General features: G+C 39.7%; 1 protein-coding gene across 1 annotated transcript in view; it reads left to right on the top strand.

Moving 5' to 3' along the window:
- LIMCH1 (LIM and calponin homology domains 1) overlaps positions 1-22,904 on the top strand; it is a gene marked incomplete at both ends in the record, with an annotated part of 164,159 nt that overhangs the window by 53,627 nt on the left and 87,628 nt on the right. The window contains 2 exons of the mRNA XM_079534909.1: positions 7,976-8,046; positions 20,089-20,158. Of these exons, the coding sequence (XP_079391035.1) occupies positions 7,976-8,046; positions 20,089-20,158 (141 nt within the window). The remainder of the gene's footprint in view (positions 1-7,975; positions 8,047-20,088; positions 20,159-22,904) is intronic.

Genomic DNA, 22,904 nt, shown 5'->3' with positions numbered 1-22,904 from the left:
CTTTCTGCATTCATCAGAAGAGGAACAATAGCACGGCAGTGCAGGCGTTTGTACTGGCAAGTCTCAGGGAATCATAATAAAGAAGTTGGAAAATTTGTAGCAACTTTATCAGCCTTTCATTTTCCAATGAGCAGACTGTTTAGCCTGGTTCAGTAAGAAAATAACAAGACCCTGGAGAAAGGTAAGCCTGTAAGGTGTTTGAGAGAGCTAGTAATCATTAGTCATCTGCTTCTCTGCCCTTCAAAGGTGTGGCTAGGAGCTTCCAAGAAGGACTGGTTTGCCCTGAAGTGCAATGGGCCATAGTAAAGGATGCCTCAATTTACCTAGTCGGCAGCCAAGAGGGAGCCTCCTCTAGGTGCTGGAGTGAGGCCAGGCTCTGTGGGAATGGCTGGGATGAGCTTTAATGAGTGCCTTGCATCAGAGTTCATTCTGCACTGTTGTTTTATGTTGTTGCACTTGTTGAGTCTACATGGTATGTGCTAATCCTGGTCTCTGCTCTTCTCACATGCGTGTGGGCTTGTTCTTAAAGAAAGCGCTGCGGAACTACAGGATGTATCATTATGGTTAGATGCTGCTGTTATCAAATAAAAGTTGTTTTCCTGAAGTAATACTTAATTTCTCCTTATTCTCCCAAAGAGAGGATGAATAAGCACCTGACTGGTAAATCTATGCAAAAGCCTGCAGCTCCCCCTTCTTTAAAACATATTGCTACTTAAAACAGATGATGGCTCCTACAGTACAGGAAATAAGGGTGGTTTTTTGTTGTTGATGTTGTTGTTGTTGTTGTTTTTCATAGATGCCTTATCTTTATTGTTTTAAGCTATAAAAAGATTCCTAAATTGAACCACTGATTGAAACCAGATTTCTTAGGCTATTCTCTCATGTCTGTTGCCTAATATCTAATTTTGACAATACTGCATGAAGTGTACAGATAAGAAGTTAGTTACCTATATAAAGAAAAAATAATAACAAAAGATGCAATAGTAATTTACTGGCTCTCAAATACAAATTTAATATAACAGATGACCTGATGCTAGCTGAAGGGTTTAGGAACTGTTCTGCAGCCAAGAGAAGTCTGATGGAAGTTGTTTTTAAGTTCTCTCCTGCTGCTCTTTGCTCTTTCTCTCCACAAAATGTTCAATGTTTAATGAAACATTTTCTGTTCCACCCTGCCCCTAAGGGAAGGCTGATACGTTTGGCAATGCACCTGAGCATGTATACAAACAGAATAGGGAGAAGAGATGAAAAAGGAGCCTGCCCAGTGTACTCTGTTATGAGATTTTAACCCTGCATAGCACTTTGCCAGTCAGCTTCAATTGTACTACCAGATGTCCTGGCAGAGATGTGCACAGATCACTCTGATCATAAATCCAAACAGTGTATGGCAACTCCATATGTATAATACGTGTATTACAAATGAAGAACTTCAATACAGAAAGCTCTAGTGACGCGTGGAATTAATGAAATCAAAACCTTCTTGGACTTAACTTTAAAGCCTTGGATAGGTAATAGTTGCTGATGGCAGTGGTATGTTAATGGAGATAGGAGAAATCGTGATGCCTGTGCTTTATCAGCAGCAGTAAGCCTCATTCACCTGCAGTTGTCTTCTCTCATTGTGCCTTCGCCATTCAATGGGCAGAGCTACAGGGCAGATTTTCAGAGGCAGATCTCTTTTGGTGTGTTCTAAAACAACAAGGAGAGGTTGTAAGAGACCCAATGATCTCAAGACCCAAGTCACCGGAACAGGGGCTACTCTGTGGTTATTCAAAGTCACCTTGTGATTTGTCTTGAGCATAAGCAGAGCTCTGTTGTCTTCCTCTTGGGGGGAAAAAAAAAAAAAAAAAAGGTTTAATAGGAAGAGTACAGATGGAGTGGGAGTTTGTTGTACTTTTTTTTCCCCTGTGTTTCTTTTGACAGGTTTCTTAAATGAAGTGCTAAGTGAACCTGTTGTTTTTTGTGCGCGTTAAATATGTGTGTCCGTTCTTAAGATCAATTGTTCACTAAACTGCACAGAGGAACTAAAATTAAAAAAAAAAAATCAGATGTCACTCTCGATGGAAAATGCACTGATAGGATCCTGTAGCAAAGAAATAATTCCTTTTTGTGGGGGCTTAGAAATGGGAGTGTGTTTGTGTCAGTTGCTATTGTTCTTTCATGCTGAATGTTGACTGTCGTCTAACCCAGCTGATAGAACTGTAGTGACAGAGGGGATTTTAAAGCAAATAGAGGAAAATATTGATTTCCTATATTTTATGCTATTGTTACTAGGAGAAACAGAATCCCTATAAAGTGTGATAAAGAGCAAGTCAGCTCTCTGTCACTTCAAAGAATGGTGTGGAGCAAGAGAGAACAAAGGAGACTTCAGAATGGCTAGTTAACTTTGCAAACTGCGGTTAAACTTCTGTAACCAAGAAGTGGGAGATCTGAAGATAAATGATATCAAGTGCTTTCTTTACAAGTTAATCTTACTACTCAGGTGTGAATTCTTATTCCCCTGTATTCTTTAAACTTCAGAGCTCTGTACCGCAACATTTCAGGTGGTTCACTGATGGCTGCATTAGCCATTCTGCTCTCATACTGACTTTGTCCAGAAATCCACACCAAAGATATTTAAGTTCTTCACCCTTTTATTGATTTGATAGTAAATTACCTCAACACTGGATAGCCTTGTGAACCTTTCTGCAGAGTGTTTGTTATGATGCTGAAAGATAGGTACACCTGGACCAAGATGTGTTGCTCTGTGTTCATGCAGTCTCCACGTTTCTGTGCTGGCTTCTAGCTCCCTCATGACTTTTATATATATAGCTGCTTAGAACTGGCTTATATTATGATAAACATTGTAGCATTGATGATATTGTAGCAATTTAAATCCCTGTGGTTTTCAGTAGAGAGAGAGCTCATACCGAGATGTTGCATTGTGTTTTCTTTTACAAACAGAGCAAAGCTTGTCAGAAGCAGGAGTTGGTGAAGGCTCTCCTTCCATTCAGTTCTTGTTCGCAAATGCAAAGCAGACTTTAACTTCATCAGCATTGTTTAGTTCAGCACTATATAAAAGAGGAATTTAATTTGCATTCTTGTGTTACTAGCTCAGATGTAATTCTGGAAATTAGGAGATAGGAATTTATTACTCTGGAAGTGCCTATCCTGATTGATATCTTAAAAACAGCCATACATCATCTATTGGTGACTTGTGTTGCCTGCTGCTTATATGATCCAGTGCATCCTATTTACATACTTGTGATTGTTCAAGCCTTACTTTCACACCTCCCTGAAATAAAAGTAGCACGTATTCTAGTTTTGTGATGTGGACTTTTTACTTATATCAAAATTGATATGAGAGGAATAAAAAGATTGTACAAAATGGAAATGCAGTGCACTTATAAAAAGAAATGAACAGCCCACCAAGTATCTTGAAAATCTGTTCCTTGCTATCATAGAATCATAGAATCACAAGGTTGGAAACAACCTATAAGACCATCTAGTCCAACCGTCTCCTCATCACCATTGCCACCACAAGCACTAAACCACATCACGCAGCACGTCATCCAGACACCTCTTGAACACTGCCAGGGACGGCAACTCCACCACCTCCCTGGCAGCCATTCCAGTGTCTGACCACTCTCTGAGAGAAAAAGTTCTTCCTTATGTCCAACCCAAACCTCCTCTGATACAACTTACGGCCATTTCCCCGTGTCCTGCTCATTGCCTGGGAGAAAAGGCCAAATCCCTCTTCACCACAACCTCCCTTCAGGAGGTTGTAGATTGCAGTGAGGTCTCCCCTGAGCCTCCTCTTCTCCAGACTGAACAATCCCAGCTCCCTCAGCCGCTCCTCATAAGACTTGTGCTCCAGACCCCTCACCAGTTTTGTTGCCCTTCTCTGGACACACTCCAGGACCTCAACATCTTCCCTGTAGTGAGGAGCCCAAAAGTGAACGCAGTACTCGAGGTGCGGCCTCACCAGTGCTGAGTAGAGGGGGATGATCACCTCCCTGCTCCTGCTGGCCACACTATTTCTAATGCAGGCCAGGATGCCGTTGGCCCTCTTGGCCACCTGGGCACACTGTCGGCTCATGTTCAGCCGAGCATCAGCCAACACCTCCAGGTCCTTCTCTTCTTCACACTCATCCAGCCACTCATCCCCAAGCCTATAACGCTGCATGGGGTTGTTGTGCCCAAAGTGCAGAACCCGACACTTGGCCTTGTTAAACCTCATCCCATTCACCTCATGTTTCACAAACTCTCAAAAGTAATGAGTAACAAATACCTCTCACTGCTGTGTCTGTATTTTTGTTCACTGCTTTATGTGCTGTTTTCAGGCATGCACATAGAAAATCAAGATAGCGATTTTCAAAGTGTTGTCCGTGAAGACCTAGTGTTTATTCATCTACTGGTATCTTGTTGGCTGACATACATTTCACCTGAGGACATCATCTGCTAATTTGATGCCTTTCTTTTTCGTGCCCTTAAGCTGTTTTGACACCAGAGGCTTTGCAGGCTCCATCTTATGGAGCACTAGCAGCAATAAAAAGTGCAAGGAAGGAAAACAATGTGAACTGAAGCATGGTGAAAATAGAGTTGTGTAATATGGCACTGGTTAGTGGCTGGATGACAGCCACGAGAGATGACATAGATTTAGTGGCATGCGTAACTGCAAAGAACAAAGGAGTTAATCAGCAACAGTGCTGTATATAAGAAGTGTTACAGTGTGTAAATACATATTAAAATTGTTGCCTAAGCTTGTGATAGAGGGTCAGCCTGCTGTGGTTTAGTGTCCTAATATTCCTTTTGTAATAACTTTTAAAATTCATTTTAGGTTTGCTTTTCTGTGTTGCTAAGTGGTAGTGAATCTGAGAAACACATCCGGCAGTGGAATAATGGCTCTGTTTGAAGATGCTTGCAGCTTTTTAGAGAGGAAAATATTATCCAGATGATGGAAAAAAAGAATTCCTCCTCACATAAATGAAGCACAGTAATAAATATATTGTTTCACTTCTGTTCTCTATTTTTGCATTACAGTATGATATGGAAAGACAACTCTTCCTATCAGCCTTACAGAACTTATTAAAGTGTCAGGCTTTTCTTTCAGACTGGCTCACAAGGTACAGCTTTTTCCTTTTAAGACGCTTATAACTTTTGGGCTCCTGCACTGCAGAGAATTACAATGTGCTGACATTGCAGCAGTGAGTAAGGAACTCATCACTGGATCTTGCTTTCCCTGGGGCTGCCAAAGTGTGTTTGTCCATACCTGTGACATGGTTCAGTTCTGAACATCAGTTCTCTGTAGTGTGAAAGCTGGTGGCCTAGAAGTCTGTTACTCCATTATTCATTTTTCTGGACATGGCTGCAGATGTACAGCTTTCTTCTGTCCAGTAAAGCTTGGCAAAAAAGCTGAGCAGCAGCAGCACAAATATGAGTGCTGCTTACAGCAGTCACTGTAAGAGGATAATCTGGTGGGAACAGAACTGTGCTGAGATCATATTCACAGTATTAACATAGGCCTGTGAAGCATACAGCAGTTTTGTAATATCGTGGAAACACATGTTTTCCATGTATATGCATGCATGTATGTGTGTGTGCACATGCCGGGAAATGGAGCTCTAATTTCCTCTGAAAAAAATGAATACAGCTGTCTTGTTTCTTTCAGTCACTTTTTGGGTTTATATTTGATATTTACGATGTCATCTTCACACTCACCTTGAGTTTTTAGCCTTTATCCGTTGAGCTTTTCATGCATGTTAACTAGCTGAGTCAGGAGACTTGTACCTGATTAATGTTTCCCCTCTGCAGCTGGGGCATCTAGAACAGGCATAAGCCTCTTGATGCCTCATTTACATCCAGTTCCTTTTTAAACAGGCTTGCACTGTTTCTAGACCTTCCCATCTTTCTTCACCTGCTGTCAGTTCTTGTTGTGCCTCTCACTAGAGTTGTTGTTCCAGCTGTGTATTTGCATTTCGTGATTTTATTCATGCAGCCAGATAGCATAATACTAAACCCTCCTACATCAGCAGTAATGACAGCAATGCTCATGGGATAGCTGTTGGCAGGTTGATTCTTACTTAACTGTGTTAACAGTTTTGGTACTGCTCCCTGGTGGATCTGGATGTTCAACAAACACACACAAAGATTGAGTTCCGCAGCTGGAATTTTTGTTGTTGCTTTATGTTGAGGAGTGAAATACAGTGACTACTATCTCTTTTTTTTTTTCCCTTCACAGAGGTCTTCCCCTATGAAATAAGTTTTGTTGAAAGAGTTCTTCCTATTCTCTCATATTCTGTACTTTATTCTATACATGAAACAAATATTGGTTTTGATGTGCTCAGTCTGTGGTTCATCCCAAATGTTAATGATTATGTTGTTACAATTTCCCTCTGTCCCAGCAGATCAAGATTAGAGATGAAACTCTAGGACTAGGGATAGCTTAGGTGATTTCCGACTGGCAAATTGTCTGGTTTCTGCTGAAATATGAGGGCAATCCAGTGCCTTGTTCTACTTCACATATTTGAATAAAGCATGATTGCTGACTTAAGAGTGTGAAAGAATATGAGTTTGTAAATTATCATATCAGTTTGTGGGAGAAATTCGTTCATACTGAAAAAAGAATATGTTTATAAGTAAGTGGAGGATTAAGCTTGAGGCTTCATATTTGCACTTCAATTAAAAAAAAAAAAAAAAAAAAAAAAAAAGTGTTGTCCTCTGTCTAAGGCTGTGTGTAGTCACAACCAGCATTTGTGAAGCTAGTGCAGCCGCTAATCCCGTGGGAAAGTGCCAAACTTGTCAGCTTTTATAAATTGCTGTCTTTATGACAGGAAACTGGGAGGGAAGGGTCTTGTATCTGAATGGAACAGCAAGGAGAAAGCTGGTATGTCAGGCAGATGTATCCCTGAGCCGCTGTTCTCTGTGGCGAAAGCAATGCCAGGAGCACGGGTCTTGTAGAAAGATTGGATGGAGTCCATGAGAACTTAGTGAGCATCCGGTAAATGTTTTGACTGGATGAAAAGGAGGCTGGAGGAGAAGACCTCTTGGTGAACAATTGAAAACAAGGCGGGCCTTCTTGTTTCTTTTGTTCCTAGCATGGCAACTATTTTTACATGTTTGTTGGTAGCAATAGTGTGCTTTCTCTACCTTTACCTGAACACATCATAGGTGGTGAATGGTTTGAGACTGAGTGTCAACGCATTGTCAGCATGGCAGTGAGTCATACACAGGAGTTCTATCATGCTTGTAGCATCTGCACCTTCATCTGCACCTTCAGGCAACGTGAGGGTTACTGGGTGTTTCCTTGATGGCCTGCCTCTAAGCAGCAGAGGCTAGCTTAAGAGTTTATTACACAGAACATACCCCCTGGTATAAGCATCCCTGACAGGGATGAGTAGGTGCCTAAACTTCAGCTTCCGCTGAGTTTATATTCACCCTCACAATTTGTGATGTGAAATATTTCATATGACAAGGAGTACTGCGGAGAGTGTCTGAAGGGCTACAACAGCATTTCTGGTTGGATTTGCTTATTCCATAGAGGTGACAGATTAAAGACCCGAAGTTCAAGTCCAATGCAAATTTTTTTACATGGTGCAGAAAAGCAGCACAAATACATAGTTTGTCTAGTTTGTCTAAATACAGTAGTTCTGAAATTCATAGTGCTTTAGAATAAAATTTTTAAAATGTTCTGAAGGTTTCGGTGTCATCTTTGGGCTTTCTTTCTTTCTTTTTTTTTTTTTTTTTTTTTTAACATCAAAGCAACAGCTCTGTTATAATCCGTAATTGCATTAGCCAGAGTGGATACTTCATTCTGTGTTAAGCAGCTCAGTGAAATAGGAAGGAGGAACCTGGTTGATATACACGATGTAGCCCTTTGGCAATGCCTTTCAGGTTCAGCTGCTTCCTTTGCAGCAGTTGCTTTATCTGTGTGCTATGAGTTGCTCTTGAAAAGAACACCTTTTAATGTATGCCACTCTTGTTTCCCTCTGTGTTTTCGCAGCAAGTGACTGGCAGAAGTTTTGGTGAGAAGGACTTTCGTTCTGGATTAGAAAACGGCATTCTTCTGTGTGAGTAAGTAACACAGTTTTGAGTCTTGAACACATTCTTGACTATAGATGAAATGAACTTTAGCTAGTATGTCTGATTGCTGGTTTCCTTTTGCAAGTTTTGACATTGTGCATGCTGGTTATTTCACTGCAGCATCCTTTCAGTGCCAACACTATCTTGTTACAGTGAGAATCAAGATGTGGCTTAAAGAAAACAAGTTTTACAGAGTGCTTCCCTCACTCCGCCCCAGCTCCTTAGTAGAGTTATGTAAAGTGAAAATGATGTTTTCTTTTTGGTTTCATTTTAAGACGTTAACCACAGATTGGCTAACGGTGTTCCACACGTGCCTGCAGATTTCTCTGCTCCGGTGAAGTGTTTTGGACCAATGCCAGGTTCAAGCACTGTCAAGAGTTAACCATCTGAACACCATCAATACTCAGCAGCTTTTATAGTTTCTGGAAAGTTTATACATCCTCTGAATTTTACCTAAAGGTGTGTTGGAATGATGTGTTTTGTAATTTTTGGACAGGCGATGCAAGTTGGCTTCTTCATGTTTCTCTCTGTGGTTTTAACAGCAAGTTTTTCAGCAGTCTTCCAAAAACATGTGACCTCAGATGCCAAAGCTAGTGACTTTAAAGAGAAATTTGGAAGTGTGCTCTATGCCCCTAGATCTTTGAAAATCCCATGCAGGATGTCAGGAGTTTCGGAGAATTAACTGACCTGAATCATATGTATGCACTATTTTCTTTCCCTGGGAAGGCAGATTTGTCAATAAAGTGGGTAAAAGCTGTCTTTGCACACCAGAAGGATTAAACTTGTGCAGAAGAACTGAATGGATATTGAAATTTATGAAAGAGATCTCTTGAGACACTTAGCCAAAGCACTTCAGCAACTGTTTTTTCTATACTACAAAAGGAGGAAGAACATGGAGTTTGTTTTCAGTAGTATGGTTGAGCTAATATTCTGTAAGTCAACTGTAGGTAGCTTACAACAGCTTTGAAACTTACTTGTGCAAGTACTGCTGTATATCTCACAGGTGTAAGTAATCTTCTTCAACCTCAGCAGCTAAAGAGTGGAAGAGCATAAGGGAACTGATCTTGTTTAACTGTAGTTGCATGTCTTTGCTGAGGAATGGCTTTGAGAGGAGGGAAGTAGTTGTTATTGTTGATCAAATGTGTAAACTCAGGAGCAGCATTGTGTCCACCTCTCTGTATGGAAGGGCTGCCTCTCATACAAGGTCTCACTCTCCAGTGTTCAACAGAAGTCACCTCACAATGCCCTTTAAGTGGTTAGTAGATAAAATTCTACTAGGCTACAAAGCATTACCAAGATAGCTTCCACTTTGGCCTTGCTAATGATGAACAGTTTGAGGCCAGCAATAAAAACATGCTCCTTGCTGCTTCTGAGTTCACTGTATGAACTCAGAAACTTGGAAATATAACACTGAGGAACTCTTAATGCATTTTTGAAAAGAACAAACTTTGGCCTCTAATTTTTGTATCTCTTGCTCTGTGAAGCATTGCTAGTAAAGTTACCACAGGCAGTATCTCCCTTAACCTCGTTTGTCTCAGCTGACCTCAACAAGTAAACGAAAATTGTATCTCAACGTCTCTGAGAAGCTGCTGAAGGCAAGAAAGGAATTCTAGGTGTTGCAGGTTTCTGAAAATATAAGAAGTCATTACCTTTAGCCCAGTTTATCTGATTTGTTACTCAGAAGTTTTAGGAAGAAGCTAAACTTGTCTCAGCTTACCCCCGTGGAATGGCACTAATTGGTAATGCCATTGGCTGACAGCTCTGCTGGATGTTTATGGGTGATGCTTGTCTGAGCTTGGAGTAGTGCTAACTTTCATGTGTTTTTTTTCAATGTTCTTGTTTATTATTGTGTTTTAAGATGAGACCTGAAAGTGAGCCTGGGTCCTGAGGGAACCCAGCAGCAAGAAGGCTGGGAACTAATGTCAACAGGTGGAATCTGTCAGTGTGCCAGGACTCTCCCAAATACTGCTCCGGGCAAGCTTTTTGTACATAAAAATGGAGGGGAGGAGAGGTTGGCTCCATGGCAGCGTCCAGTCTCATAACAGTTGGACTAGCCATGTGCAAAATGACCTAGGGGACATCTTTGTCTGTCTGCAGCAGGTTGCTGGAGCCTTATGTGCAGTAATGCCAGGCCTCGCTCCAGTTGGTTGCGATGTCTGTGTCCTATACTTGTTCAGTGCAGGTTCCTGTTTCAGCAGGGCAATAACAGAAATCTTTCCCTCTTCTGTGTGCTTCTTAAAGGGATATTTCAAAACCTGTAGTGGCATTCACAAGCTGTTTGTGGCATTTCCCTTCTGTGCTGACAAACCCTAGACTAATAAATCTCTCCCAGCTGTGGTTCTGGCAATTAGCACACTACCGAGATGTCAGTGCTTGAGGTACTACTGTAGCAATCCACTGCTGAGTCTGGCAGACATCGTTATGCTGGTTATAAATCACTCATTCACATCTGAAGGAACTGGGGCTGTTTAGTCTGGGGATAAGGAGGCTGAGAGGAGACCTTGTTGCTCTCTTCAAATACGTGAAAGGTGATTACAGCGAGAGCAGGGTTGGTATCTTCTCACTGATGACAGGTGACAGGACGAGAGGAAATGGCCTCAAGTTGTGCCAGGGGAGGTTTAGGTTGGATATCAGGAAAAACTTCTTTACAGAAAGGATTTTTAAACACTGGAATAGGCTCCCCAGGGAGGTGGTTGAATCAGCATCCCTGGATGTGTTTAAAAACCATTTGGATGTGGTGCTCAGGGACGTGATTTAGCAGAGGGTTGTTAAAGTTGGGGTAGTGTGGTTAGGTCATGGTTGGACTTGATGATCTTTAAAGTCTTTTCCAACCTGAGCGATTCTATGATTCTATGATCTAGCAACCATGCACATATTTCAGTACATGAAAACTAATATAACTGTGCCTTGCCATCAGCATGGGCTTTCGGGAGGGCATTGTGCTCTGGCATTCTAATTAGTGGGAAGCATCACACTCAAGTTAGCCACAGGCACCTAAGACTCTTGTGCCTGATTCCCTGGTAGTGTTTGTATGGTTGCTGGCATCTAGATGTGGCTTCATCATGATACTTTTAAAGCTTGTCGCACTCAGTTCAAGAGCATATTTAACAATGCAGGATGCCATAAAGTTACACGCTGACAGATGGGAATAACACAAGTTCTTCCTTCTTTCTGGATTTGAAAGCCCACTTGTGCAGTTTCCCTGACAGTACCAGCTCTGATTGCTCACCCAGCTGTGCTCAGAAGCCAATGACTACCACTTCTGTTTCTCTGAAGTGATTTATTTCATGGCTTTGTAGCAAAGCTGTCTGACATCAGTGCAGATGGTGACTTCAGCAAGGGGCATCAACATAGATAGGAGATGCAATTCAAACTGTTCTTGCTTTATGTATTAAAATGTTACATGAAAAGACTGAGGAGCTTCCTGGCTGCACTCTGCATGCATAGGTAAATGTTCCATGCTGGGGACATGACAGGAAACAATTTGATGGAGGAATACAACATCAACAGCAGCAAATACCCCTTGAAATCCCAATTTCTGCTCAGGCACACATTCTTTTTCCTTTAGTTGGTTGGTTTATCCTGTTTTGTTACTGTTACATAGTTTTGATGTTACAGTTTGACCCAGGTATCATAAGAAGCTAGAATTACCTCAAGAGTAAATTAGTTTGTTATTTAGGGCTGAGTGTTGCTATGCTGCATGTTCAGGCATCAGAATGAAAGTTAACTGCAACAGAAAAAGTATATGCTATCTTCCTTCACCTGCTGTACTGATATTTTAGTATCTCTCCTTGTCCTGTCCTTCTGTTGCAAGTTTTCTCCTTTCACATTCACCAGTTAAAGAGGATGTGAGGTTTGAAAAATCCAAGTTATTTATTTGCCTTAATATGACTAGCAAAGGGTGAAAGTCCCTAGTAAGTAGAGAAATATAACAGGAAGCATTTATTGATAAGCAATTGGCATCATATTTTCTCTCAAGCTTTCTCTGGAATCAAGCCATATGAGGAGTCCAGCCACAGTGTAAGTTTATATTGGTGTTAATGAGATTCTAATGTCAGGAGTAGGACCAAAAGGTGAAGTTCTGATGAGTAGCAACAGTTGGGATGTGGACTGTAGACAAAGGGCCTTAAACTCAAAGCAAATCCAGATTCGTATATCTGCACCAGTGATTTGTCTTTGCAGTGAAGTTAAGCAGTGTCATGCTGAGAGGTATTAACGTAGATTCTATATGTAGAACAGATTATCTGCGTGTCTGCTTTGTCTGTGTACAAATCAATTTATAGCAGTAAATGCAGCCGTAGTAAGTCTTTGATTTTTCTCAAATGTGAAAGTGCTAACACACATTTAACTTTATACCTTGGAAAGCATTAATGTGTAAAAGTGAAAGAATAATAAACATACATGATCAAACATAGGTGCCACTTGTATGTGCAATTCTGGATACCATTTTATGAGCATTTTCCCAAAGTCTTTTCTTTTCTTTTTTTTTTTTTCCAAGGCATTTATTTTGCAGATTAGTACATAGTGTTATGTAGCTTAGTAAAATGTGCAGAAACAATGTTTATTGTTTTTAGTTAGCACTGTGACTCTGTAACCTCTTCTCTCTTTTGTGAAAGAGCAAATATAGAGGTAGTTTATTGCTCTTAGTCTTGGTAAAATTGGTAACAAACAGTGATGGAGGGGAAAAATTTTATCCTTTTTCTTGTGCAAGCAAAAGTCCAGGAAGGGCCCTTACTTTCAATTGTGCATGCTCTTAAAAAAAAGCCTGCAATCTTTTTTGTACTTTTAAATTTGAGGGGAAAAAAAAAAGAGAGAGAGAGAAAGAAGTTAGTAATATACATAATATACATAGATTATTTGAAATTAAAGAAAAAAATGAAGTGTGATTATAAATGTGCATGAGCTGAAAGTGATTGTGATTAAGATTTACTTAATGGAATTTATCATTTACTCTGTCATGAGAATAATTTTCTTCTATAAATAAGAAATCTCCTTGGCTTGTGTTCTCTATGTCTCTAGTGATGAATGAGCTGTTTATTCTCAGAGAGCAGACTTTCTTAAGGCTTGCATCATGGCTATCATGCATCTGACCAAGCTTTGGGCTGGCATGAATGCTGTTTTCACTAACAGCTGGATATGTGCCAGAACAGTGCAAGTATAACGCTATGGAATAGGAAAACTTCATTTTTGAGTCAATGTGGTGTTAGGTGTGGAACCTTATTTCAGAGCAGCTTTAGTTGAAAGTATGGCATTTCGTTTTGGCTCTTGAAAAATCGGACTCTTCTTGCAAGCTAATGTCTTTTATTTAAAATTACCACTTATGGAGACCTGGGGAAAATAAGTATGCAGTTACTTTTGTAGATTGTAGGATTTTGGTATGTTGTTTTACTTATCTGCCACTGGTAAGAGCCCGACATCAATTCAGTGCTCAGCTGTACAGTGTACAGTGCAGATACGTATGTTTAATTAAATTTTGTTTGAATTTGCTATTCCTGGAAGCCAAGAAAGTATTTTTTTGAAATTTGAGTTTCACAGGCGTACTTGAAATTTTGAATGTGACCCATGCCTTAAGGTAAGAAGGGATTGGTGTTCTCCTGCAGTTTTCAGGCTGCTATTGTAAAGCTGAAACATAATCAGCATCGTGGATTTGGCATGGCTCCAATTTGGAGAGACGGGCCCCAAGGCTCATTAAGCATTGAGATTTTGGTTCATGTGAGGACATCTGAAGCAGTTTTATATGGACCCGAGGTTTTTCATCTGTAAGTTTTACTGCAACATTAAGATGATGAGCTACTTATTAGTATAGCTTAGTTTGAGGGGTTAAGGGTGATGGAAACCATAATGTTTAGCTGTGTGCATGAGAAGGAGAGATACTGTGTGCATGAGATACTCAAGTGCTATTAAAATGGCCTGTCTTTGTAATTATGTTGAAAAAAAAAAAGCATCTCAGCAGACTAAATAGTGGGGTTTTTCCAGTGCAAGTTTGTGATTGACAGAGCAGAAGGCTCTGGAACACTGATCCATTCAAACTGAGTTTTGCTGAAGTGCAAAGCAAGGTAATCCTGTGAGAGGTTTCAGCTTTCCAAGAGTGTATGCTTAAAAGCTTGTTTTGAATAAATGCTTTGAGAAATTATCCATTCTTATTGCTATCTTGTAAAATTGAGAGTTGTAAATGTGTAGGTACATGAGATGTTCTACGTGTCATTCACTGTGGTGGTAGGTTCTGTATAAATAGTCCTTTTAAAGGCACAATCTTCCCTGTTGCCTTCTTGAGCTGCTCTGCAAGACCTCTGTCTTATTCCTATTTCTAGTTGGCAGAGTATAGCCTGTGTTATGCTGTATTTGGCTTGACTTTTCTTAGTCCTACTGGTTTCGTAGTTATTTATTCTCTTTTCACTTATCAGACTGGACTGTGAGGCCCTTATATGACAAAGGCAGTTCTGTCTTGCACGTTAAAAAAGCACCTTGTTCATCTGACGCTAAATAAATAATAACAGGGACATCATTAGCAATCACTCAAGAATGTTTTCCCCAAAATATTTTTGTGACCTCAAGAACAACTCTGTATTTTGAAACTTCTTTGCTGCTTCCTTTGCAACAAAATCTTGTGACTTTTTTGTTGTCTGCACTGTATCAATGTGTTTTGTTCATATTTAAGATCAACAGTGTGTTTTCTTCATCTTTTCAACTATTTTGGGCATGTTGGAGGGCGCCACTTATAGCACAGGTTTAAAATCTGTAGATACTAAAACTGTCTGGACTAGTAATTGTCAAGAGCTGAAAAGCTGTTTGTTAAAATATAAATTTGTAAAACTTAATTTTAAATAGAGAATTGTCTCCTTGAAAGTTTGCTGTGGATAGGATTTAGTGGATAGGATTTCCTGAACTCTCAAATATGAAATACCTTTTTGCTTTAAGTGTAGGTCATTAGTCAGCTTTTCTTTTTAGGAATATGATCTGCAGTTTGAGCTAAGAACTCTGTTGGATACATACCCATCCAGCCTGGATTCATCTGTGAACCACACATCATTTCAACCTTTCGTTTTTCCATTTCTGAAGCTTATTCTCTGAAATTTTTCCTCTTAGAAGCTAAGTCTTCTTGGAGGCTGGATTTGGCAGCCATCCTTTGAATATTTTCTTAACTGACGCTTTCTTGCAAGAATTTCATGTGCAGTTGTCTTGGTGCTTTTCAGATCTTTTTAGATCTCTTATCAGCTGTTGCCTGAAACGCCTTCTTTTCCTGGCAGAAGCCTTTCAAATTCTTAACCAGTGATAAACAGCCCCAGGAAGGTCTCATAGGTTAGTCACACAGCGGCTAGTACTGATTTCAGCCTGTCGGTTCTACTGCAGAGATACCTTATCTCCTGGAATTTCAAGCCTTGGGGACAGTACCAAATAGAGCAATTGATTCTCCACATACGTACCAGAGCTGTTTTTCACAAGGGGAAGGAAGTGACCTACCTTCTCCCTATAAGAGTGGGAGAGGATCAACTTTCCATTGCCTCTGTGCCCTGATATTTTCATAAGGTAAGGCTGTTCCTGTGCAGTCTTAGCAAGCTGCACGTAAGAGCTGACCACTAAAGGATCTAAGTCAGTGCCTGGTTGAGAGAAGGGGTGGATGGGATGGATGTGTAAATGTTGTGTTGAAAGTGGAAAGAGAACTTTAAGGAGAGAAGTGAAAAACAGGGCTGACTTGTCTCAGGACAAGTGCATAAATGCCAGAAAAGCTGGACAGAAATCCTAGCTGAGAGTTTGAAGGACCTTGGTAATGAGTCAGGTGTGTGCATGCAGGGACTGCTGTTTTACATAGGAAACCTGTAGAGCTTTGGTTTTACACTGTGTTGGATTGCTGTTTTGGGGGGGTTTGGTGGGATTTTTATTTTTTTTTCCATCATATTATATTTGAATTCTTTTCAAGAACTATTCTGCCTCATGTATTTTCATTTTGCTATGTTTTTTCTTCTTTTACTTTAAAATGTTTCTTGAGATTTCCTCGTCATTTGCTCCTTTTGGTTATGTCAGAGAAGTGCAGGATATATCAGAAACCAGAATTCCCTCAGAAGGAAAAGTATGTTCTTTCTTTTTCTCTTCATATCAATAGCTTTTAGCAACAGTAGTAGTTAAGACTCCAAAATGTTTACTTTGTGAAGCAAGTTGCCTGTTGCAAGTTTTTTAGAAGTCCTCCATAACCTTGTTTGACAGTCATCTCCAATATGCTCGTGGGTCATTAAACCCCAGCAACCAAAAAAAGGTCAAACTTAGGGAAGGTACCTATGATCTCCTTTTGAGAACAGCACTGAAGGGCACTGTTTCATAGTGTCTATTCCCTCACAATTTCATATCAGACCTTAAGTTAGCAGTGTCTTACTGGAGGGGAAGGGAAAAAGGAAAAGTCACGGAAGACTTAAAAATAACCTTTTTTTTTCTTTTTTTTTTTTCTGCTTTCTTTTTCTTTTCTCAAGACAACATAGCTGGACTTTTCCCACTTGCATCTGGTTTTCTAGATTCCTGGTTTCAGGAATATGAAATATATGAATATAGTACCAATACATTAGCAAAAAATAAAAATCCAACTTCTGTGCTTCAACTCTGACAATTTAAACAGTAGTTTACCAACTTCTACATAGCAGAATGTAGTATGTGGTGACATAAAGGTTTTGTTGTGTCTTTAGAGGATGAAAATCTGCTTGTGGGTTTTCTTTGTTTGAAGAACTCAACTGTACAAAAACCTGAACTAATAGATGTGTGCTTGAGAAAACCTGAGCTTGGAACTTGTGGACCTTTCTTTATCTTTGAGGAAGAACAGGAGGGTTGACATTTACATTAAGAGCAAACTGCATGTCTGCCTTTGATACCCTCACAGGGATGAAAATACCTGAACTTTGATAATTTTTACTGCACAAGGAAAAGGACTGCTTCCTTGGAAGAGAAAGTGGGAGACAGGGTAAGTAAGAGCTAGGAGTTTCTCAGAGAAACAGGTGGTCATTCAGAGTCTGAGTACGATTTGGTATCTGTCTCAAAACTTCTCTCTAACCCTGCCAGCAGGGACCTTGGTGACTTCAATAAACTGATCACCATTGCTGATCTGGACATTCTAACCAGATGTCTGAGGCAGAGGGTTGTATGTGTGTCATCAGTTTTTGTTCAGCTGGTGCTTTCAAGCATTTTCCTGCTGCAAGAACAAGTGAGTGGCCAAGTCATTGGAAAAAAAAAAAAAAGTTAGAGGAGGCTTTCATATTGTGAAAAATAGACGACACACTTTTTAGTCTCAGTTTTTGTCACATGCTTGCAAAAGTGATGGAACTAACTTGTCTAACCTGACTGCAAGGTAGGGTCTTAGCACTTTGGGTTATGTTGATTTCCTGCCCTGTGGCCTGAAAATGATAGGGTTAACTTGTGTAATAGAGATAAACTTGTGAAAATAAAACATAGAATACCGTGTATGCGATACACTGGATGTGGAAACTGATGGATTCTACCTTGTTCCTACAACATTTGTTCTGACAGAAGACTCTGAAGTTGTTTTGTTTGTTTTGGGGGATAGGAAGGATGTTATCTCATAAAATTTTCAGAGATGACCCATATGGCTGGACAACAGATGCTGGAATTGTTCCCCTATCTGTAGATGCCTGTAGTGCAATCATCTAGCTTTGCTGTGCAGTTAAGTGCAGAAAAAATACCTGCTTCTGGTTACAGTCATGTCATCTCATTCTGGATGCCTGCAGTCCATTAGCTAGAACAGTGCTTTGCCAGGTAGCATTTGCCAAGGTTTCTAAGTGGTTCTGGTGGATTTTTTATGACATCTTATTTGAGTGGAAGGGAAAGTACTGCAAATGGCAAATATTTATAAGCAAATCAGCTCATGCTGTTGTGGTCAGGGCTGCGGCTGGGAGAGTGACAAGACCAAGAGCCGTAGCTGTAGAGGTCTTGCAAATAGAGCCAATGTAGTGGGGTTGTAGGAAGGGTTAGGCAGCAAAAATTCACTCTTCCATGAATTTGTTCCCTGGGGGTCATGTCTTCACCTCTGAATGCACCTAGGGATAGGACTGGGAGCATCACAAAGCCTGGAGCTGCTGCTATGGCAGGGCTGGAAAGGGGCTGCTGTAGGTAGGTCTGGATCAGAAAGCGTTTTCCCAACAGCAAGATTTACTCCTGGGTCATTGCTTAGGCCAAGTCTGCAGTGCAGCATCGATGGGTATTTTGTTGGCTCTGTGTTTTCACAGAAACCTGCTGGAGTTGATATTCACGTATCAAGACAGATGCTCTATATGAGTCCAAAGAGCACAGAAAAAATTAGTTTGTGTGTGTTGGCTTGTGCAGGAAGTGGTATGTTTGGTAGCTCTCTTGGAGAAATGAGCAGATAGCATCTATGGGACTGAAGGCTGACACTGTGACACTGTGTGAACAGCTCAGCTTCTCAGCCAGGCTGGTGGCTGGGCAAGCTGGCGACACTCAGTATTTTGGCATCGGGACTGTTGCTCTAGATGAGGCAATAATTTAGAAGCAGCCAGACTGCTCTGGAAGAAATCTGCCTTTGGCACGTTCTGCAGTGGGCCAGTCCTGGAGGTTTTAGTGCCAGACCATTTAGAGATGTTTCCAACAGGAGGTAAACATTTTAATAATAGAGACCTTTCTTCCTCAGGCTTTTCCATCTTGCCCTGGCCCATTTCCTCCCACTTCAGACTCCAAATGGTGATCTAAAGTGTTGTTTATTCCCTACTCTTTTCCTTCCTCTTGTCTTACCCCTCCCCCATATCTCACAGAGAACCCTGTACACACCAGTCTGAAAGTTTACTGGGAACAAGCTTTGGCTTTGGGGTTTCCATTAAGACCTCTTTATTTTACTTTCTATTGTTGTTTATGGCATTTGATGTGCTCTTGCAGTATGTGTTATTGTGCCTGGTATATTCACATATTAGTAATAAAGAAAATTGGATACTTTTGTTAATATATAGTTTTTTCCTTGGGACAGAATAGGCACTGTAGATTGAAGTCTCAACAGAAGTAGAGTATTCAAAAAGTGCCATGAAGAAAAAGAAATCTTACATTGCTTGTTGCAGCAGCTGAATGAAAAATATTGGTTTATAGGACTGCTGCTTTGCAAGTCTGAAAAACAAGTTTGTGCATTTGGGGAAAACAAAGTAATTTTTGTTTGTCCTCTCTGCAATAAAATTACAATCATAGGAAAAGAAATGTATTATTATTTCTATGCTATTCTATGTACCTAGGGGTAAAAAAAAAAAAAAAAAAAAAAAAAAAAAAAAAAAAAGTGTTGGGTTTTTGATATGAAGTATATTCTTTCATCATTTGTTTTCTAGGATGTGAGAATTCTAGATTTTATCATAAGCAAAAGTCGGGAGCAGTACAGCAGTTTTTATGAGGTTGAGTTACAGTTTCTAACTGCAAAAAGATTTAAAAAATAAAATAAAAATTGCTCCCCCACCTCAGCTCATCTGAATGCCATTTACGTTGTGTTCTTTGCCACTCATGGCAAATAGGCTTAATAGGCTGCTGGAAAGGATGGTTCCCGAATGGTTCCTGAACCATTGTCAGCACACTGGGAGATTTCTTCTGTTTCATTGTGGGTACTCTGATTTGTAGAGTTTTAAACATAGTCCTTGATGTTGATCTCTTTCAAGATCTTGAATTTGAAGTGACTATCTTGATGTGATGATTTTCTTCTCAATGGTTGGGATGGAATTTTCATCCTTTGGATAAAAAGCATGAGATTTTCATTTGGGAGAAGAGTGGCAGGGAAACACGGTTTGTAACAAGAGGAGTTTATGATGAAAATGCCTCACCCTGCAGTGTAGAAACTGTCAGGCTATTCTTCCCTGGGATACTGAGGGCATTTTTCTTTCTAGCTTTCCTTCATTTCAATGATGGAACTTCAGATATGTTTGTGCATTTGCAAGAGAAGACAATGGGAAGAATCTCTTCCAGCCATACTGAAATGTTTATATGCCAGGAACAAGTATTTGATAATTTGGGTTTTGTGATTTAGCACTCATAAATACTCCTTTCTCATAACAGGTTGCTGAATGCAATAAAGCCAGGATTGGTCAAAAAGATCAATAGACTACCAACCCCCATTGCAGGTTTGGTGAGTATATTAAATGGAGAAACATCTTTTCCTGCTGTTTTTTTGCACTTTGATTTCATGACTGTGTGATTTAGGTAGCAATTATTTCTGTAATTCAGACTCCTGACTTACTGAAATTTGAACAGTGCAGTACTGTGAAGACCTTCCTGTCTTTTTCTTCCAGAAGTGGAAAGTACTCAGGAGGGAGGTTGTATTTTTAGAGTAAAATAATCTTGGTTACATGCTCTCTCACTTGTATGTTTTTCAAATGGTGATCACAAAAAGATAACTTTTTGGAAAGAAAGGCAGATGTATTTGTATATTTTGTCTCATCTGCCTTTTCTTCAGAATGCCACTGTCTGCAGGTAGCATTCATTGCAGGACTATCTAGGGAACCATTTCACGTTGACTTGAAGGACAGAATAAAAGTTGCCCATAATCTGTAAGAGAAAGCAGAGGGCTGCAGAGAAGGTGCTTACAGCCTGTAAGGGTTCTGAATCTGCCCCTTAAGGCACTTCACTCCAGCTGGTTCTGGTGCTCAGGAGGTTGTCTCAGAGTGGCAAGGTCTTGTGCCCGCTGCCAGGAAAGAATGTGGGGTATGAACAGATGCTGGGTTGAGTAGGATCAGTGTTAGAAATATGGCTGTATTTATTTTTTTAATTTATTTTTTATTTGTATTTTTGCCTGGAGATGTGGCTGGGAATGAAAGATCCTCTTGGACATGTGGAGGGTGACCATCCTCATTTTAGACTAATGATACCTTTGCATACATAGATCCTTTCTGTTTCAACTCTACTGATGTTTTAACTTAGTTGTCTAAGATTCAGAACGTATTATTTGTTGATATTTGAGATCCTTTATGAACAGCACTAAAAAGTTTCAGAACCTTTAAGGCTGGGTCCCTCAACCTGTAGCTTGACAGGCACGTTTCTTCATGAATACTGCATGATGTTTCCTGGTGTGCTTTTCTTTTGTCTCTAAAATCCATCTAGTTCTTTTTCATATTCCATCCCTATTGAAAGGTGTATTTGGGATAAGTTGCTGCAAAAGATACCATTAGAGCAATTCTCTTTTCTTTTGCTCCCTTTTATACAAGACTCCATTTTTGTTACAACTGTTCCAAGAGCACGATATTGAGTTACATTGCTTTTTTTTCCTTGTTCATGATTAAAATCCCAAAGGTAAGTTGGTTGTACAAGGGAGGTCATGGAAAAAGTGATTGTGTTGCATTCTTCTCATTTCTTGAGATAAGTCTAGTGTAAGATGTATGTCTTCAAAGCAGCAGGAAAGTAGTGATTTTCAGACTGTTAATGATACAGCAGATTAATTTTATGTTGGAAGGTGACTTTTCTTTTTGACCTTCGTACCCACATCCTCTAGCTTCACTAATTATTTTGCTGAATATTTTTCCTAGTAAAGTAGTTCTAAATTCTAAATGTTTTCCCTAGTAGTTTTCCCCTAATAAAACAGGCTATTAGAGAAGTTTACTTGTGCCTCTGGCTTTTTGAATGTTACTTATTTTCCTAATGCATGTTTTTACCTGCAATATGTTCTCTTCCAAACACGGATAGCCTTCCAAATGGGGCTTGCTTTTAAACATGTCTTGCCCTGTACCTGCTGACACTTTTTGCCATTTTTACTTAGTGGGGGGTCAGTGGCTGCTTAAATGATCATGTGCAAATTTTAAATGATTGAGTGTTCTACTCTGTTGAAATGTATTTATGGCATAATGTTTTAAAGTATAGATATCACTACTGTGTTTGAGCATATTGTGTATTCTTTTCTCTCACCTGTACCGTGTCCGTGTGCTTGAAAAAAAAATATTGGCATTACTTTCTAGAAACAGTTATACCTCTTAGTTGGCTGCATATGAGGAACATTATTTATTGATGAATTTTCTTTATTATCTTAGCTTCGGTTGGCTTGACATGGTATACATTAACTGTTCCAGTTATTTCACCTCAGTATGTGTGGTTTACTCCGGTGCTCACAGAAATGCCCTTGGAGCATAGCTATTTTATTTGCTTTGAGTAAAGTGTGTGCTTTTAAATTTCTATCCTTCTGCCTTAAAAATCTAGCTTAATCATTCTATTTTAATTTCATCCCAATAGCTGATATATAGTATATAGCAGTATAGAGTAAGTATATAGTAGTGGAGGAAATAGGTAGATTTTTGTTTTGAGAGAACTGCAGTTAAAGCTTAAGAGTAATTGTAAATTACACACTGTTACTTTTATTTCATCATTAAGCTCCAGAGGCATAAGCAGTCATATATAATGTTGCTCTGCAAAATGTCTACTCAAATCTAGTTCAGTTCTCCAAGCCCTAGACTATTTTTCTCCTTTGTTATTGTAAGGACAAATGAAGATGTACACTATATTGAAGGAAAAGAGAGTAAACTCTAGGCATGTATTATAGATATGCTGAAGCATTCATCTGGGAATATTGTCAGCTGAAAAAAAAATTGCCCATATTTAGTGTTTGAGTGATTTCTTGTAATGCAACCGTGAATTCTTATGTGCAACTGGTCTACTGTTGACAGCTTAAATTGTTCAAACTTTTCCTGGTATTTAAAGCTATATGAATCCATAGTTACTCTGAAAATCTTACCAGTGATTTCCTCATGTGGTTTTAGAAGGAATGGCTTATTTTGCAGACCTTTTGTATACCAGAACAGCAATCATGTTAGCAAAATTTATTGGTTCATAGTGTTGTAGCGTTAGAGCTAGGACCCAAGGATTTGCACACCTCTGTAGTAAGTGCAGGC

Source organism: Tetrao urogallus (genome assembly GCF_951394365.1).
Source record: "Tetrao urogallus genome assembly, chromosome: 4".
Lineage (NCBI taxonomy): Eukaryota > Metazoa > Chordata > Aves > Galliformes > Phasianidae > Tetrao > Tetrao urogallus.
Note: the sequence above shows the minus strand (reverse complement) of the source record. Positions and strands in the feature narration are given on the sequence as shown.